Source organism: Procambarus clarkii, chromosome 35, assembly GCF_040958095.1.
Source record: "Procambarus clarkii isolate CNS0578487 chromosome 35, FALCON_Pclarkii_2.0, whole genome shotgun sequence".
NCBI classification, from domain to species: domain Eukaryota; kingdom Metazoa; phylum Arthropoda; class Malacostraca; order Decapoda; family Cambaridae; genus Procambarus; species Procambarus clarkii.
The window spans coordinates 34,507,480-34,519,079 of NC_091184.1; the positions used below are offsets into that span (position 1 = coordinate 34,507,480).

The 11,600-nt window shown below is 45.8% G+C and overlaps 1 protein-coding gene across 1 annotated transcript; it reads right to left on the minus strand.

The window, feature by feature from the left end:
- Nucleotides 1–7,102: 7,102 nt before the first annotated feature.
- LOC123768449 (uncharacterized) lies at nt 7,103–11,139 on the minus strand. The gene is made up of 2 exons (XM_045758997.2): nt 11,089–11,139; nt 7,103–9,962 (listed from the first exon to the last, which is right to left on the minus strand). The coding sequence occupies exon 2, from the start codon at nt 9,926–9,928 to the stop codon at nt 7,376–7,378; it is 2,553 nt and encodes an 850-aa protein (XP_045614953.2). The 5' UTR covers nt 9,929–9,962; nt 11,089–11,139; the 3' UTR covers nt 7,103–7,375.
- Nucleotides 11,140–11,600: the final 461 nt, after the last annotated feature.

Consider the following 11,600-nt stretch of genomic DNA (forward strand, 5'->3'; position numbering starts at 1 on the left):
ATTAACCTCCGGAGGGTTAGTAATTAAGGTCACCAAAGTTGCTTACTGACCAGCCAGCAAGCATAATTTAGTCCTGAATTACACTTTCAATGTATATATATATACACCGAGAAGAGGAGTACGTCTCTCTGTGTTGCCTGGAAACGTCGTACGCCTGAGCACGACTGTAGGAGACTCTACTTTACCAAGGTAATTACTCCTAAACGAGCAGTCGGGTGCTGGACACAGCCCTCTCTGCCTCCCTCCTACTGGGGGGGGGGGGGTGACGAGGGTGACACACCGTCAACATGACGACGAGTGACTGCCGGGTGACCCGTGTTGTGGGTGCTGACTCTTCGTCTCCCCCGACGTGTGGCCACGTGGTGGGGACCTAGAGAACATTGGTGTGAGACATAATAGTGAAGCCAGGGACATTTCTCCGGTGCTGAAAGCTCCGATCAGTCATCAATCCAACTTGAACGGGGTCACGACTCCTGATGAGTTTTCTCGCAGTGTTCTCATTGTCCAAAATTTCGGATAAATGACTGAAGAAGTCAAGCCACTCAGAACAGCGGTGTGTATACTCCAGATGAGAACGAATGTGAGCTTCACGTGAGGTGTTGCACATACTGCTATTGGAGAAGGTCAGTGAGTCACAGTATTGTACTGCATCGTATGTACGTAGGGCTGTACATTTTGTGGTGCTTTGCATGGTAGGTTCAGCACGCGGCTCTCCATGGGTCATAAAATAACTAATGAGCTCCAGAACTGACCAATCCTCACAGGCAATCGGTGGTGAAGTGGTTATAGTACCACTCCCTCCCTGTATACGCCAGCGAGGGAGGGGGAGAGGTGGCTCTGGTAATGCGGGTTCGAACCCCTGGTCGGGGTCATAGTTTGTGAGTGAGATATAAATGTATCGCATCCTTGGGAACCAGGGGCCAGATTCACGAAGCAGTTACGCAAGTACTTATGAACGTGTACATCTTTCTTCAATTTTTGACGGCTTTGGTTACATTTATTAAACAGTTTACAGGCATGAAAACTTGCTAATCAAATGTTGATATTGTTATAAACAGCCTCCTGGTGCTTCGGAGCTCATTAACTGCTTAATAATTGTAAACAAAGCCGCCAAAGATAGAGAGAAGATGTACAGGTTCGTAAGTGCTTGCGTAACTGCTTCTTGAATCTAGCCCCTTGTACGTAGGTGCCCCATTCACGTACACTCGCATATTGTCTCCTACCACCCGTCGAGTACACAATGTGTCAACTCTGTGAAAGAGAAAACATGAACTCCCTTGAACATTATATTGTAGAATGTCCCATATTGACTGACTTTCGCCCTCCTGGGCTGAGGTATGCTGAACTCTGTAACTACTATATGAGGACTGGAACACTTGATGATATATTGGACTTGTACCCAAGATTAACCATGTAATGTATCAATTATACAATGTATGTGATGTAACTATATAACCTGAGCTTGTGAAAGCACCTTAATCACCTTCAGTGATTAAGTGCTTAATTGCACACTAGTTTCTCTATCTAGCAGAAAATTCGAGTACCTGTTAAACGCTCCAATTTTCCTCCGACAATTCCCGTACTCTTCTAAAATAGTTGTCAACGCTTCTTATGTTCTCAAGAATCAATACAGCAAGCCTCCCGGTCTTCAACATTCTTGGCAGGTGTCAGGGAAGTGATCTTCGGTTACAGCTGCCTCTCAGATTTAAGAGTGACATTACTCTTCCAAAATTGAGATAAATTTGTTACCTTATCACACTCGCACGAGGGCGTTATTTTCAAGAACGTCTATAAGTGTGTGTGCGCGCGCGCTCACACACACACACACACACACACACACACACACACACACACACACACACACACACACACACACACACACACAGTTTCAAGTGTAAATATGATAGAGCCCAGTAGGCTCAGGAACCTGGACACCTGTTTGACAGTTGAGAGGCGGGACCAAAGAGCCAGAGCTCAACCCCCGCAAGCACAACTAGGTGAGTACACACACACACACACGCACGCACACATGCATAGATGACCGCCGACTAGAAAGGCGGGGTCCAAGAGCTAGAGCTGGATCGTGTAGGCACACCCCAAGTGGGTCCTGCCCACCCAACTTTAATCTCGTACTCGAATAAGCCCCATTGTTTGTCCAGCGTCTCAAATTGTCTTCCTGGGCGCGTCCACAGCCGCTAAGGTGACACAGATTGTCCCCTGCGGCACAGAATATTGTCTCCGACCTCATATATTGTTCCTATTCCACAAATTCGCCCACTGGCACAGACCCCCGTCCTCCTTCTTCCCCCCCCCCTACCCCCTCTTACTGAACAACCAGAATGGCTGTTTTATTGACTCCTTTGCACAGACTGATCATCCTGGCAATGATTTATATTTGATAACACTTGCCAGATAGCAGAGATTGGTTCAAAAAAAAAAATATATATATAAGATGCTTGGAACAGATTGAGTATCTTGAGATACAAATTGACCTCCCCCCCCCCCCGCCCGCCCTGGCACTGGGATAGTTCTGGGAAGTACAGATCGGCACCCTTAGTAGAGATTGGTACTCTGTTAGGGGGGAAAAGCGTATTGTAAAGGGATTAGTTAAGGCGGGAACAGGACACTCCCCGCACTAAACCTCTAATCTCGTATTAACTACCCTATTTGAGGGTCTTTGAGAAACCAGTTGAGACCTCGCAAAATGAGTATCATCCAGTTGGGTCTCCATTGGAGCATTTACCATGTGAAGGAAGCTCTCTCCATCCCTCTCATTTCTAACATAGTGCCAGCAACCAGGAGGCCTGGTCGACGACCGGGCCGCGGGGACGCTAAGCCCCGGAAGCACCTCAAGGTAACCTCAAGGTAAGGTAACCTACTGTTAATTTTTTGACTTCCTTATTCCACGTTTTCTGTCGTATTGTTTTCCTGCACTAGTGCAAGTCTCTCTTCCATTTGTTTCACATCTTTACTGCTCAGGACTCCGTCTTCGCCCTTCGTCTTGATCTGCAGCTTCTCTTTTCCCTTCTGTTCTACCTCCTCCTCCTCCTCCTCCTCCTCTTGCTCATCAGTCTTTTTTTCTACCTCCATTTTCTCCTCCAGTTTTTACCTGCAACTGCTCACTGTCTCCTCACCCGCCGCCACCTCCTTCTCATCCTACTCCTTAACTTCTTTCTCCACTCGATCTTTTGTAACTCCTCCTCCTCCTGTTCGTACCACAACACACACTTTCACTCTGTGTGTCTGTTTGACCCTCCTCTCTCCTCCCTCTCTCTCTCTCTCTCTCTCTCTCTCTCTCTCTCTCTCTCTCTCTCTCTCTCTCTCTCTCTCTCTCTCTCTCTCTCTCACACTCCCGCATCCTTCTCACATATATTTGTAAGGCAGGCACAGGAAATCTAAACGCAGATGAGAAAGAGAACTGCTCTGTCCCCCACCCGAATATCCCTCCCCCCGACTGCCCCTCTGACTGGGATAGAGGAGGGGGGGGGGACATCCCAGTCGCCGGCGAATCAGGAGACAAAACACTGACGAAGGAATCGAAGACGATGAGTCTGCAGAGATCGAGGTTTTTGTGGAAGACTTCGTTGTAAAGAAGCGGGGAGGCGGGCGGTTGAAGTCTCTAAGGGAGAGGGGGATAGTGGATGAAAGAGAGGGAATAGGGGAAGAGGGAGAGGGAGAGGGGAGACCTTCCAAAAGAGAAAGACAGAATAAGTGTACATACATTGTTGAAGTCTGGCAATGTTGTTGGAAGGGATGGGTAATTATCAGGTGAAAGCACCCCTAACCCACCACGACTATACTATATCCTTATCCTGACTTGGAAGAGGTCAGGATAAGGATTTAGGACAGGACGGAGGGAGGAAAGGAATGGTGCCCAACCACTTGGACGGTCGGGGATTGAACGCCGACTTTCATGAAGCGAGACCGTTGCTCTGCCGTCCAGCCCAAGTGATTGGACACAGTGTTGTTAAAGTCTGCCACTGTTGGAGTCTAATATATTGATCTCTATTGATAAAATGAGTCTACTGTACTGATAAATTTCGTCTCGTAATGTGGTAATTAATGGGCTGCGTATCAACGTGCTTTTTCCTGGTCCCACGAGAGGCCTGTGTGTTTCGTCCCTCCCTGACCAAGCCATCAGTTGCACTTGATCCGAGACTGCAATATTATTACTAAGAAAAACTATATTCGTAAATCATACTTTCCTGGGTGATAGCGATTAAAGTATTTATTTTCATGTATATATTCATACGTATATAGTATTAAGAGATGGATCAATGTACTGTATAGCCTTTATATGTGTGTATACTTGTGTATATATTTGGAGTTATATATATGTACGTATGTAGGTCTCTTCTTGTAGAATGTATACTGCAGATTCCTTTGGTTACAATATGGATCGTATTGGTGGTAGGTGCCAGAGTGCCGATTTAATTTTAGATACGGCACAATCGGTATCCTTCCTGGTAAATATTTACATCAGGAAGGCCCAGAACATTTCCCCTCTCCTTGTCTCTCTCTCTCTCTCATTCTCACACTCGTTCTCATTGTCTCTCACTATCTCTCACTCATTATTTTGTTTCCATTCTTTCTCTGTGAACGTATGTGCTCGTCGCCTCACTCCACTGTATTTACCAGGTAAATACAGTGGAGTGAGTTCTATAGTGGGAGAACTAATCGATGGTAAATCCCATCGATTAGTTCATCTAGTTAAGTTAATCTTTAAGTTTCGTGTCACAACAGCTGTTAGATCTGACGTCCGCGTCCCATCCCGTTTGTGAGTGCTTTCTCTGCTTCCCTCTCATGCTGCTGTGCACCTGGACCACCTTTCCTATCTTCCCATTCTCATGACCGTACATTTGCAGGGACTGAACTCCAGTAGCCATGTGTGTGTATCTAGACCTGCAGCTGGTTGACTTCCTTCGTCTGTGGTGTTCGTTCCTGCACGGTCTTCACCCTTCTCATCGACTCTGTGTCCCTTGCAAGCGTTGATATTGTAAGAACTTGCCTCTTGGTCCCTCTTGGAGGGAGCCGGTCGGCCGAGCGGACAGCACGCTGAACTTGTGATCCTGGGTTCGATCCCAGGCGCCGGCGAGAAACAATTGGCAGAGTTTCTTTCACCCTATGCCCCTGTTACCTAGCAGTAAATAGGTACCTGGGTGTTAGTCAGCTGTCACGGGCTGCTTCCTGGGGGGTGGAGGCCTGGTCGAGGACCGGGCCGCGGGGACACTAAAGCCCCGAAATCATCTCAAGATTGGTGTAGATTGTTTCTGTTGATAAGAGCATGGGACCCAGGAGTGAGTCTCGTGGGACCTAACTTTTTAAATAAATCCGTTTTGATATTGCCTCCCACTACGACTTTCCGTTTCCCATCTCTAAGTTACTCCTTCGTGTAGTCACGTGCCACTGTATATTCAAGCCTGCTTCTCCAATTATAAGAAACAGTATCAACACAACTTAGGCATCTAGGAAGATGTAGTTTATCGATGCTTCCACTCTTGTTTTGGCGACCCCTGTCGTCGAACACTCTCAAGGTTGCCATGGATGACTCGGACTGTCTGAGTAGCCTTCTGTGTGGTACTGTATCAACGGCTTTTTGGCAGTCCAGAAATATGCAGTCTGCCCGGCCTTCTCTGTCTTGCCTTATTTTCATTTCGTACTGTGTGAGCGTGTTGTCTCCTCCCACTGCTCCCCCCCCCCCAACTCTTTGCCTGCTCCTGGTATTTCTACTTTGCTCTTTGTTAATTAAAATTCGCCCTGAAATGAGGAATGCCTTATAAATTTAATTAAAAGCTTTATTAGCCTTGTGTGAAACCCCTGGCTTGTAACACCCCTGGCCTGTAACACCCCTGGCTTGTAACACCCCTGGCTTGCAACACCAATGGCTTACTGGTACACTGGCTTACAATGGAACTGGCTTGCCATCATGGCTTAAAATCCCACTGACTTACAATTATGGCTTACAATACAAGAGAATTCCGCAAAATAGTAATCACCGTGAATGTTTGACCAGTCCTTCAATATGCAGCCGCAACTTGCGACCCATTCCTGGTAAAGCAAAATAATATTTAGTAGAAAGTTGCTGTTGTTTTAGATTTAGCTACACAGAACGAAGTGTCCATGTAGCACGGGCTATGGTGAGCCCGTAATAGTAGAAATTTGCCATGTAATAGGTACCGGAGCCATGATGACTGTCTACAAAATACATGTAAGGACATTAAAGACGCAAGTACAAGAGGCCTTATTATGAGAACGTGCAAAATATTGAGAAACTAGATATAGTTTCTTGCAGGTGAAGGGCACCAGAACGAGAAGTTACAGGAGCAAGTTGGCGACACACACGAGCCAGATTAATGTATGGAAACGCCGGCATGCAGTGAGAGTGGTAAACATGTGAAGGGATCTTGCTTCCACCAGAGGTGGTGGAAGCCACCTCCAATCACAGCTTCAAGAGCTGTGAATAGCAGTATCGCTATTTTAAGAGAGGGAAGGAATAAATGCACCAGGTACTATAGCTGTGAGCCGGGGCTCCAGAGCTAGAGCTTCCTGTTGACACTAGTTAGGTGAACACACACACGCACATATACGCGATAATTTATATAGTAATATATAATATTATAGAACAAAAATATGCTTGCTTCTTCTTGGTGTAAACACAAGCACAAGTCACGTAATATACTGTTAGCAAGAACATGCAGAACTCTTGTGGTATATTCACCATTCAGGACAGATGCTTCCATGAACCTCTATTGGGTGCTAACTTAGAGCTAGCTCTTGATCTATATACTCTTATGTTCTCTCGTATAGAATAAGGTAGCAGTACTTTGGTGTATATACCTAAGTTTGTCAATAAAATGTTAACTGCACCCACCCGTGTGCGCATATCATTAAATATTAAAACGAAATTTACTTCTTAATAAATGCTCCGTGTTCTGTATTGGATTTACAATATTTCATAATAATTAAATTCTGATATTTACATAGTTTTTTTTATAGTTTTTTTCGATAAAAAGGTAACTCTTACTTTTACATTTTCTCTTTTTATGGGATTGATAGAAAACACAAAATTTAAATATGGGTGACTGAATAAAAATACAACAAATGGTTTCAAACTTAATTAATATATTTTACCAAATATTAACCGGACTTGATTCCACAAATGCCAAAATTCTAATACTTAATAACATTATATATATACTAACAAGGTTTATTTCCTCTTATTATGTACTATTAGGCTGAAAAATATCACCAGGAGTGTGATCCTGTTTAACTTTATTCGTCAAAAAATATACCTAGCAGTCTAAGGGTTAATATGAATCTATGCAAAACATTTCTGTCTCTACTGTGAACTATTGATCACCGAGCTGCTCGGGAATTATTCATCCTTTGGTCCGAGTCTCTCCAGAATTCTGGAGAGCTTTGTCTGACTGTTAAGATCATGGAGGTCTCTCAGCCGCCGGGAGCGGGCGCCGGACGGCTGGAGCCTCATCCACTCCGGCAACACCTCCAATAGTTTGCTTACTTCTTCCTTAAACTCCCGACTGCGAAAGTTATACACCCAGGGGTTCCACGCTGATCTCGACACGAACATCCACTGAGCAAAGTAAGTGAATAGTGTATCGCGTTTAAATTTGAAATGTATATTACGGAAAATGATTTCGATGGCGATTGGAACGCATGAGGCAAGGAAGAGCATTAGAGTGAGTATCAGTGTTATCAATATGCGACGGTTCTCTTCCTTGTAAGGACCGGCCACTGCCATCTTCTCCCACTCTGCCGTCAGCTCCTTCTGTGTCTTCACAAAATTGTGTATCGCTAACACTGAGAAGATAATAATAGAAACTCCTGCAATTACAAGAATTGAATATTGGCAATAGAATAATATTGCATAGATGAAGCTGTTAGGGTAATTGTCCGAGGTCCCAAGTGGGAGCTTGGTGAAGGTAATTACCGAAGCGCCCAGATTTGTGTCGTAATGAGCGGCGAACATGAAGGCGCTGGAGAGGCCTGTGATCCAGGTGAGAGCGATGGCTGTTTGAACCCAGGGCATAGTGAAGTAGTCCCTGTAGAGGAGTGGTCGGCCCGTGAGCACGAACCTCTCCAGGCTCAGCAAGAAGATGGTTAGCACTGACACGGTGGAAGACACGCAGTACATCAGAGACTGAAATAAAAAAAAGCCACTGGTGTAGTCTGCGTAATTATCTATGCGGCGGATGGGATTCTCCGTCGACGGAACAACATCTTCACGATGATGAAAGTCGAGTATCTCGTCTGGATGGAGCACCTCTATAAACTCAGTTGGGTAAAAGAAGGGAACAAGATGATTACAGAGGGATGGGAAGACCACTAACAGTGTGCAGATCAAGTCAGCGAGCGCCAGGGAGGTGCGCATCATGCTAGACTCCTGCCGGTGGTGGCCCCCGCTCAACATGACCACCACCACCACCAGGTTCCCCACCAACCCACTCGCTCCAATGATCGCCACCCAAGTTATCAGGAGTACTTCACCTATCTGGCAAGATGCTGGCAGATAGCTCCAAGCAGCGTTCAGACGATGAACCAAAGGGTCGCCCACCCACGCCACGATGTACATGTCATAACAGCACGGCCAGTGATTGTTGACAATCAGATACAATGTTTTGTTGTGCCTGTTGCCGAAAAAGTGAAGGCTTTCTGCCTGGTAGGAACATAGAGAAGCAGTACTCGATGTTAACGTGTTGAACAGTCGGTAATGTACTCCTTTTACTTCTGAATCAATCACAGTCAATGTTCCTTTGCAAAATTCTTGAAAGCACTGAGTATCGTTTAGCAGAATGAAGGAAGCAAGAAATTCACCAGAAATGTCTGCTCCTTCTGAGGGTTTGAGACAGTGGTGGGAGTGTAGAAATCCCACTCGAGCTTCCCGACACACGGTGAGAAAGTTCATTTCTTCACATATATCAAATGTTCTAAATAAAGGTACACAGATCTGAACAAACGTTTCATCATCATATACAGCCAAATAATATTCATATTGAGAATCGTATATTATAACATAATGTGGTTCTGCTTTAATTCCACGAAAGGATTGATATATATTTTTACACATTAGTATCGTGTGTGAAAATTGTATGTGGAATTTCTTGTGCCTTCCGCAGACCACCTCTGCCTGTCCCTGAAAGTTTGAAGAGTAAGTCTGAGGAGGATGATCACAGAGCAGCACGCTCTTTCTAACAAGCGAAGACTTTTGGCTTTCCGTAGTACTCATTGTTGCTAGAACATTGAGCAGAGTGGAAGCCGTGCCAGCTGCTGTAACGTGGAAGAACGTCGACTCTTGGCCTGCTGGTGTACCAAGCTTCTGAAGAGAAGCTTGCTTGCTACCGTTATACACTGATCTCACTACGTCTTCGTAGTCGAGCCAAGTATCGCCGGGCCATCCACTGGCCGCTGTTTTCGATGATACATTCGCAAACACACTTTCCGGAGCAGCTGTAGCGAAGCCATTGCCGGCAGACGTATCCAAGCTGTGATCATCGCTGGGAGATGTTGCTATTGATGATGGCAGAGACTTGTCACTTCCTGAGACTTGCTGCATACGAGCCTGAGGCGTTTCAGAGATCTCACCAACACCTTGGAATCTCTTGCTTCGCCTCGCTGATCCCGGCTGATCCAGAGAACCGGCTGACTTGAGAAAGCCATCTTTGAGTCCAAGTAACAAGTTGAGGCTGGTGGGCCTCGCCAGCTGGCCCTCGATGCCTGGCCTGTTTAGTTGAGCAGTGGAGTCACTTGTAGTCGTGCACGAGGCTGCCCAGTGACGCCTGCTCCCTGACGCGACACCCTTCTCTTCCTGCACGCTGCACGTAGATTGTCCCACCTCACTGAACCACGGCAAAAGGACCAAGAGCAGCAGCAAGTTTAACACCAGCCACACCAGGAGGTTGGCAGCCATGATGGGTGCCGGCTGCAACACGCACGCTTCCTCTCTGAAATTGATAGAATCATTGGAACACCTTGGAAATTGAAATAGACTATTTATAATTTTACCTATCTCCCTCCCTCCAATATATATATATATATATATATATATATATATATATATATATATATATATATATATATATATATATATATATATATATATATATATATATATATATATAATATATGCGTGTGGTTATTTTTAGATTGTAGTGAGAGTTAAGGCGAGATAATAATTACAGGATGAAGTAAGAAGCATCCTGTTTATGTAGTCACAGCCTCCCCTCCATCTATCTTACACAAACACGTACACACGCACACACACATCTTGGCAAGCACAAGACGAAGCTAGATAAAGTTCAGAGGTATGCCACTAGGCTAGTCCCAGAACTAAGAGGCTTGAATTACGAAGAAAGGCTGAGGGAACTGTACATCACGTCGCTGGAAGACAGAACTCGGGGAGACATGATCACCACATACAAAACTCTCAGGGGGGGAATTAACAGGGTAGACAAGGATGGATTATTTAACACGCGTGGTACACGCACAAGGGGACACAGGTGGAAACTGAGTACCCAAATGAGCCCAGAGACATTAGAAAGAACTTTCTCAGTGTCAAAGTAGTTAATAAATGGAATGCATTAAGCAGTGATGTGGTGGAGGCTGACTCCATACACAGTTTCAAATGTAGATATGATAGAGCCCAGTAGGCTCAGGAATCTGTACTCCAGATGATTGACGGTTGAGAGGCGGGACCAAAGGGCCAGAGCTCAACCCCCGCAAGCACAACTAGGTGAATACACACACACACACACACACAATACAGCCCCCCCCCCCCTCCTGTCTGACTTTGGTCGCTCGTAGAATTCAAATAAATAATCATGATTTGCTCTGGCAGAATCCGAGCTTTCTCTTCAGCCCGCCTGATCCTAGTAGGCTATCATGTCCATGTTTATTTTCGTATTATCATCTGCTCTCTGATCTCTATTTGTTGTCCATGTCTTCCTACACCTGCTCTTCGGGTACAAAAAAATAATGAATTTTGTCTTTGTTTCGCGTCTGTTTCAATTTTTTTTCCACTCGACACCTTCCATTCCTGTTTACTTTCGCTGCATTGCACAATACACTCACGCTGTATAGTGTGTACTCAGGCTACAGTCCACACAGCACAAGACACCGGAGAGTACTGCGAGACATAAGATTTTGTATCCCAGCTTAGTTCCCGGGACTTCCTGAGCGGTGGTGGTGGTTGTGATACTGGTGGTGGTGGTGGGTGTGATGGTGGCTGTGATATTGGTGGTGGTGGTGGTGGTGGTGGCTGTGATATTGGTGGTGGTGGTGGTGGCTGTGATACTGGTGGTGGTGGTGGTGGTGGGTGTGATGGTGGCTGTGATACTGGTGGTGGTGGTGGCTGTGATATTGGTGGTGGTGGTGGTGGTGGCTGTGATACTGGTGGTGGTGGTGGTGGTGGGTGTGATGGTGGCTGTGATATTGGTGGTGGTGGTGTGATGGCTGTGGTGGTGGCTGTGATACTGGTGGTGGTGGTGGGTGTGATGGTGACTGTGATACTGGTGGTGGTGGTGGTGGTGGGTGTGATGGTGACTGTGATACTGGTGGTGGTGGTGGTGGTGGGTGTGATGGTG

Bases quoted from the DNA above. Each gene is read 5' to 3' on its own strand.
- LOC123768449 (XM_045758997.2), bottom strand. From the start codon at position 9,928: ATGGCTGCCAACCTCCTGGTGTGGCTGGTGTTAAACTTGCTGCTGCTC.